The sequence below is a fragment of the Molothrus ater genome, chromosome 6, assembly GCF_012460135.2.
Source record: "Molothrus ater isolate BHLD 08-10-18 breed brown headed cowbird chromosome 6, BPBGC_Mater_1.1, whole genome shotgun sequence".
Lineage (NCBI taxonomy): Eukaryota > Metazoa > Chordata > Aves > Passeriformes > Icteridae > Molothrus > Molothrus ater.
The window spans coordinates 3439194-3446717 of NC_050483.2; the positions used below are offsets into that span (position 1 = coordinate 3439194).

At 39.4% G+C, this 7524-nt stretch overlaps 1 protein-coding gene across 1 annotated transcript; it reads right to left on the minus strand.

Moving 5' to 3' along the window:
• Nucleotides 1-738: 738 nt before the first annotated feature.
• Nucleotides 739-7307, minus strand: OLFML1 (olfactomedin like 1). The gene is made up of 3 exons (XM_036384665.2): nt 7145-7307; nt 4602-4890; nt 739-1609 (listed from the first exon to the last, which is right to left on the minus strand). Exons 1-3 carry the CDS (start codon nt 7268-7270, stop codon nt 831-833), a joined length of 1194 nt encoding a protein of 397 aa, XP_036240558.1. The 5' UTR covers nt 7271-7307; the 3' UTR covers nt 739-830.
• Between the last annotated feature and the right edge of the window lie 217 nt (nt 7308-7524).

The following is a 7524-nucleotide window of genomic DNA, read 5'->3' on the forward strand; positions in this document are numbered from 1 at the left end:
AGACCTAATGAGAATAACACCAAAGAGTGACATGTAAAACCTTTAAAAGTGGTGTGTGACACAGAATTCACCTAGGAACATTCCTTCTGACACACAAACAGCAATATACTCAAAAATGGTGAGAAGTGGTGACTTGAAGCTGAAAAAAGTGAATATTTGGCTGCAGCTAATGTACTGGCAGGATCCACAGTGGTCCGTACAGCTATATGGGTAAGAAGTGTGGAATTTTCATGGAAATACTCTAGAGGTTCAAGGAATAGGAGTAGCCTTGATGTGATGTATGAGAGTTCTATGTTAAATATAAACCATGTTTGTGGGGCTGTATATTCCTACACTTTGTGGTAAAATAAACCTCTCCTGTTAAAACTGATATCTAATTTCTCTGGAAGCATGTGATTTTATATTGCTTACTAGAAGGCTTTCTATGGTGATCTTCAGAGTAGGAAAGGTTGTCAGACTGTGTTTTGGACAGGAAGGAATTCTGATTTGATTTCCATGGCATTGAAACAGAAAACATAGTTTCAATAGGAAGAGAATGTGTCAGAAATGGGCTATTATTTCTTTTAATTAACCCTAGACTTTAATTTGGGGGGTGGGGGGGAAGAGGGGTTGTGTATGTGTGGTATTTAGTGATCATGTAATTTATATTAATTCAGTCTTCACATATTCTTTATTGGGCATTAAGATTACTGGGGTACATAAGTCTTAAGTTCTGTAAAATGGATGAAAGTTGTAACAGCTGGGAGTAATGCAATTTTAAGACACATAAAAAGGCTGTGTTGACCTGGGACTGGTGGCTTTTAGGTCTGCTTGAAAAGCTGCTAAAGGTTTTAAACTTTCTGCTCTGTGTGAAGTTTGTAAATGATCTGGGATCCATCACCCCAAGCGAAGAGCTGCCTCTCTTTAGGATTGTAGTGTACGCTGGAGTGGCCACCCTGGCGTTTTGGGAAATGCAGTCCTGGGTTTGTGTGGGCATTCAGAGCACCCAAAACATCATAAACACACTGGATGCGGGAGGAGCCCCCAGAAGGAGAGTTGTAGACCACGTGCAGGGTGTTGCAGGCCATGAAAGCTGCCTCAGCATCCCTGCTGCTGCAGGGTGTGTCCCAGCTGTGCTCCACTGCCATGGCCACGGGGTTGATTTTGGTGAGGACAATGTTCCCCTTGGTCTCTGGCTCTGCATGGAGGGCCCACAGCCCCTGCTCGTCCAGAGCCAAGTCTATTTTTGTCTGTGGAGAGAGCTGGTAGGCAGGAATCCTCCCAGCCCCTGGCAGCAGCATCTGGTCAGCTACGTTCCTTCTCTGGAGGTGGAACTTCACGATCTCATTCAAGGAGCCGTGCCTGTGGTAGAAGAGGAAGCCCTGGTAGATGACGTGGCCAGTTCCTTCCCAGGGCATTGGTAAGGGGACTCTGCGAGCCTTCAGAGTCTGGTTGTTCTCCATGAAAGCCATGATATTTGCAAATTCCAAAATCTCGTTGTTCACAGAACCACTTAATAAATAAATCTTGGCATGCTTTTTGCCAGGATCTTTCATCCAAGAGCCGTGCTTTCCTCCAGTTTTCTTAACTACCTTCAGGGACCTAATACCTGCAAGCATGTGGTCACAGCCTGCAAGGAAATAACCAAAGACAAAGAAAAATGAAATTAGAATATCTGTAAATTTTCTAGTTTCCTTTCTTTGAATTACTTAGTTTCCTTTTAATTCATCAATATATCAGTAAAGGTGTCAGCAATGTGGCTCTGGTAAGTAGTGCTGAAAATGATTTTATGTGATATTATATTTGAATAATATTTTAGTATATTTGAATATATTTGAATAATATATAAAATAACAATGTATATATTAAATAAAAATATATAATATATATTATATTCTATAATGATTTTACAATAATATATATGATCTATAATAATATATATTATATTTGAAAAATATTATGATATTATTATTATATATTCCTGCTAATAAAACTGTAGTATCTTCATCTACCTGTAGAGTGTTGGGCTTTGTTCTATTACACCAGTGTCATCCAAAACATTTGGATGTTTGTGTGTCTGAGACCAAGAGCACAGTTAGTGATTTTGTGATTATTCTTGTCTGTCCTTTTACAGGGCTATAATTTTTACTTCGGAGAACTGACTTCTGGTTAGGATCAACACAGTAAAGTAATCAGATTTATTTCCTGTTGGAGGCATACAAATTAAAATCCATTATTCACATGTATAGTATTTTTGTTTCAGGACTGGTCTTATCCTCAGATAGCCTCTTTTTTATGCATTTATAGTATAAATAGAAACAAAAAGAGATCAGCATAACTGAAAGCCAAAAAACTGGGCTATCTTCCCATTCACCTTCCCAACACCTGCACACAAAGGAGCAAGAACAGAATATAGATCACACAAGCAGGCGTGTACATGCACTGAGGCGGCCTTTGAAGGAGCTGGGGTGGTGTCTGTGCTGCCAATTCCTGTGCCAGGACCGTGGCTGGTGGAACCATCCAGCTCTTTACCTCCCTGTAGGGTTAAAATTGGCCTCAATTTGCCACAGCTCTAGCTTCTTCACATTTTCTGTGCACTCTTCAGGGACATTTCAGACCAGAAAGCACCAAGCCTGGGAGGACTCGGGCATTTAGACTCTGAGATCTTTATCAAGCAGCATCCTTTCCAGGAAAAAAAAACCTAAAAACTATTGCAAAGCATATTAACCAAGCTTGTTTACCAAAGGCACTCATAAATTACAGGGCACAGCATTTGAAGTTGAAAGAATTGCTTTCAGTGGAGGGCAGCCATTTCAGTAAACAGGACAAACAAAGCTCTAAGGCAGGAAGTTCTGGCAGCAGATGAAATGGAGAAAGCAAAACCACCCCCCTGCTTTGCCTGATAGGAACCTATTGAAGTCAATGGCAAGACTCCAGTTGCCTGTAGAAAGCAATCTTTATGTAATTTGTGTGCACTGTTCCCCTCTAATCAAAGCTTTTGGATATTGCTGCTACAGAGTGGATTTTTTTTTTCCTGAGAATCCTCACTCTGGAAGTGCCTTCCATGAGCAAGCCACAACAGCTCTCTCAGACCTAACATTTATTGATTAGATAGATTAAAAAAAATTAAAGGTGCTGAATCAAAAACTCTAGGCAGCCTTAGCAGCATCTTCCTCTGCAGGGGAAATAACCAGATTTTTGTCTCTGATTTCACTGATTGTTATTTTCTGTGTGAACTTGACCCAAACACAGTAACAAAGCTGGACATAAAAACCCTCTTTTCTGCTAGATTTTTGAAGTGACTCAGCTAAAATAATCATAGAGTCTGGTTAAGACATGAAAGCATAGAAGCAGAGCTGCTATTTTCTAGAGTTGAGGTTCTTCCTACTTTTTCTAAGTGCTGTAAAATCTGCACAGGGAATACTTTTTACATCAAATTCAATGGGAAAACCATCTGACTAGTACTGACAGTAGAGAACAAATTGAAAATAAAGCTGCTACAATAAAGTTAAAAGTAAAAATTTCCAACAAAGGAAAATGTAAAGTAATTTTTTCTCCTCTGAAACTCTCAGAAAGATACAATTTTCAAAGTGTCTTAACCACAGTCAATTTAAAAATCCCCAATTTTTTTCCTGTCTGAAAAAAATGCCTAATGTCCAAAAGTTCTCTAAATGGAAAACAGAACTATTGATATTCAGAACACTGAATTGTGGAGTATGAGGAGACTAAGAAGCAGAATAGTTGATTGCTTCTGTAAGCATCTGCCTTAATACTGATGTTTGAAAAGTCTAAGAAAGAAATTGTAAATTTATGGTAAAATTAAATCAACCTAATTCTGCTGAAGTCTGTGGAATTGTGTAATTGATGATGCTAAAGTTCTTTCACTCACTTTTTAAAAATTTCAATTCGTATCTCCTATTATTTACTCTTCATTTCTTACTACTATAAAAGAAAACAGTCTTCTTTAAATATGTCTGTAATACATAGTTTACATCTGTACCAAAACTTCTTAAGGTAAAGATAATTATAAAATGTCATTTGTTTTAAAAAAATATAGATTATGCATTATTCTTCATGCTAGGTACCATAGCACCAAATTTTAAAATCAGAGCTAAGCTTTGCTGACAGCCAAGCCAGTGTGCTCTCTTATTAAAGGAGGGGACAAGGAGAGGAAGGATGACAGAGCAGTACAGTAAAGCAGGTAAAAATTGTAGAAGTAAATTAAGTAGTTTATTAACCCATGAATTTAATTTTGAGTTGACATTTTGACCCTGCCTAGTCCAAAAAGCAAAGACTACTAATTCCTTGGTACAGCTGCAGTACCCAGACTGGGACTTCTGGGACTTTGCAACAGCACACCTTCAGAGGATTTTACCTTATTTTATAATAAAATGTAACTTCCAAAGAATTAATTTGATATGCAGTAGAATTTCTGCAAAGTAATGTTTGAACTGTATTTTCCTCCCTCCCTCTCCCATACCTTTTTTGCATATACATGGGTTTTATAAGTCTGGTATTTACACAGCCCAGACCCCCTTGCAGATGAAAATCTCTTATCCCTGTGCCAGCATGCACATGTGGGACTGTTCACACTGAAGTTCTGAAAAACAAACTGCTCTTACTTGCATTAAGCATGAGTTTAAGTCTCTTTTTCTCCTCTGCCTCTTCAAGCAGCTGCTGTTTCAGCAGGTCCTCGTGCACCTCCACACAGGCGTTGGAATCCATGATGGATCCGAAATAGTCGATGTCCCTCTGGGCACGCTCGACCCTTGTGAGCAAATTTTCCACTTCCCCCTCAAGTTCAGCCTTGTCAGTGCTCATCCTTGCCAGGCGGGCCAGCGCCGCCTTGGAGAGCTCTCTGAACTCATCCACGTATTCCAGCAGGTCTTGGCTGCACTTCTCCAGCCTCCTCTTCATCCAGAACACGGGAAGAGAACACACGGACAGACGTGGGTATTTTGTGTGCATCACGGCCTCACTCATGGTTACTTTCACAACCCTGCTGCTCCCTCCTGCCCAGTGCCCTGCACCCCCTATTGCAGCCCAGGGGGCTCTTGCTGGGTGTCTGTGTGAGGAGAACATCTCAGACTGGCACAGAATTCAAAAGTCTGGACAAAAATCCACATTTTTTTGTCTTGACATGTATAGTTTCAGGACGACCCCAACACGGTGAATAACTTGCTCTGACTCCATGGTTCAGAAGGCTGAACAAATGCTTTATTAAACTATAGTATTACACTAATACTATACTAAATTACATACTAAAGAGATATTATACTAAAGAATACTACACTATACTAAAGAAAACCCTGTGACTGTCCAGAGACAGCCAGGACACAGCTTTGCCCCAACTGGCCAAGGAATCCAAACAACCTTCACCAGTGTCCAATTAACAAATAACTTTGGGTAAACAATCTCCATAACACATTCCACATGTGCCAAACAACAGGACCAGTGAATAGAGACAAGAATTGTTTTCTCTTCTTCTCTGGGCTTCTCCCTGCCTTCCCCAGGAAAAGTCCTCGGAGATGTTGTGCCTGCTGCTCTCTGAAGAGAGCTGTGGCCACAGACATGGTTATTCACAGCTAGATATTTTGTTTTGCTGCCTAAAGAAAGAAAAGTGCTCTGGTGAAGCAGTCTCAAAGAGTTTTCTGCAGGAAATGTACAGCCATGAGCATTTCACATGGATACACCTCTTCTGACCAAGGCAGAATCTACTGTGGCTATTTTTCACCCATTTAAAGGTGAAAATGAAAATACTGAAATATATGCTACAGTTGAAGAAGTTTTGTGTTGTTTGTTTTTTGTTTTTTTTGTCTTTTTTCCTCAAATTATTGGGTGTATTAAAAAAAAAACCAACCCAAAACAACAACAACAAAAAAACCAAACAACAAAAACACCCAAACACAGAAAGACAAAAAACTATTTCTTTACACCTAAATTCAGATTATCAGTGTTTTCAAAGGTAAGTAATATGTTTCTCTGTTGCAATACAGCTGCTTCATAGGTGTCCTGAAAATAGTAGTTCAGCTGCCACTTTGGGAAGATGAGGAATTTGAGCAGATCTTTGGTTGGCTTGCTTTGTGAGCTGTGCTTTCTGTGCTACCTCCTCTCTCCCCCATTTATACAAGACCATAAGCCCCCAGGAAGTTGCTTAATTGCTTTCTACAAAACCTTTATTTTAAATGCTTTCAAGTGCTGTCATCAGTATCTGCCTCTTTCTCTGTCCTCCTCCTTTTGTGCCCCTTGCACCAAATGCCACAGGTTACCTCAATTTTAATGGGTGCCAAAGGAAGAGAAATTGCCAGGGGAAGCTACTCCTAGAGTGGCAAAGAAAATGTAAATCTCCATCTACACAGTGGGAAGAGAATATCAGGTTAATCCTTCAGTGTTGAGAAGATAAGACTAATGAGGGCTTTGTACAAAAAAGGGACATCAAATCAGGCAAGTTAGAGCTTCTCTGTAAGTCTGAAAATGCAAGCCAGGAGCCAGGGATATGTCAATAATTAAAAATAAACAATATATGATTATAACACACCAATACTGAAGAGGTATTTTCCAGTACTGGTAGCTTTTTACTGTAGGAAAAAGGTAAGAGCTGGTACATTTATATATGTAATTGAAAGGAATTCAAGGAATTGAAATTAGTGCATTTCAGTATCTCTGATATTAGGAGTTTATTTGAAGTGCAGATACACTGCTGGTTTGCAGCAGTGTATCTTAAATGAATGTGTCTTAAACTACCCTTCCAGGTGGGGATATCTGCACACAGGAGAAAAATACCTGATAAATTTCTATCTCCTTGCTAATAAACACTTGACAACAATTCTACAGGTGAAAATAAGTTTATACTGCTCCCTAGGAAGGTCTGTGACAGTTCTGTATAAACATTTGCATTTTTAGCTAAATTCAATGATGTCATTTAAAAAAAAATACAGATTATAACAGAATAAAAACATAACATTATGAAACTTTATCCGGCAACAAATGATGTGGTGAGTTGGGATCATTACAGTTAAAGTTTTAGCAACGATTTTACTCATTCATTGGACAAAGCTGGAAATTCACCCTCCTGATTTGATATATCACACAGACTGTCCTGGCCCCAGAACATCCACACATTTTCAAGACTCTTTTGCTGCAGAAGGATTAATCAGGCACATACCTCCAGAGACAGAAAACGCTGGTCAATGTAGCTCAGCAGGGCTGCATCCTGCATCACGTACTGTGCTGCTCCCATGATGCTCACGAGAGATGAAACCAGCAAGAAACGAACCTGTAAGGCTACCATGGCACCAGAAGATTTTGGAGGAAAGTGGTGAATCAGTTCTGTGGGCAATCCCAAACGCTGCCAGTCCACGGTCAAATGCAATTTACCATCATCTGAAGTGAAAAAATAATAGTAAAAATTACTAAAAAGTTAAAAAATACTGCGGCTGAAAAGATTAAAAGGACTTAAAATGGCTGTTGCATTCTATCATTAAGGAAGTAACATTGTGGCAGAGGGACTGAATGTGTTTATTTCTAGGAGCCAGATGACTACTT

Coding starts and splice junctions, on each gene's coding strand:
- OLFML1 (XM_036384665.2), bottom strand. CDS start 7,270: ATGGTAGCCTTACAGGTTCGTTTCTTGCTGGTTTCATCTCTCGTGAGC. Junction 4,891..7,144: donor AGCGTTTTCTGTCTCTGGAG/GTATGTGCCTGA, acceptor TTCTGGATGAAG/AGGAGGCTGGAGAAGTGCAG. Junction 1,610..4,601: donor TAAACTCATGCTTAATGCAA/GTAAGAGCAGTT, acceptor ATTTCCTTGCAG/GCTGTGACCACATGCTTGCA.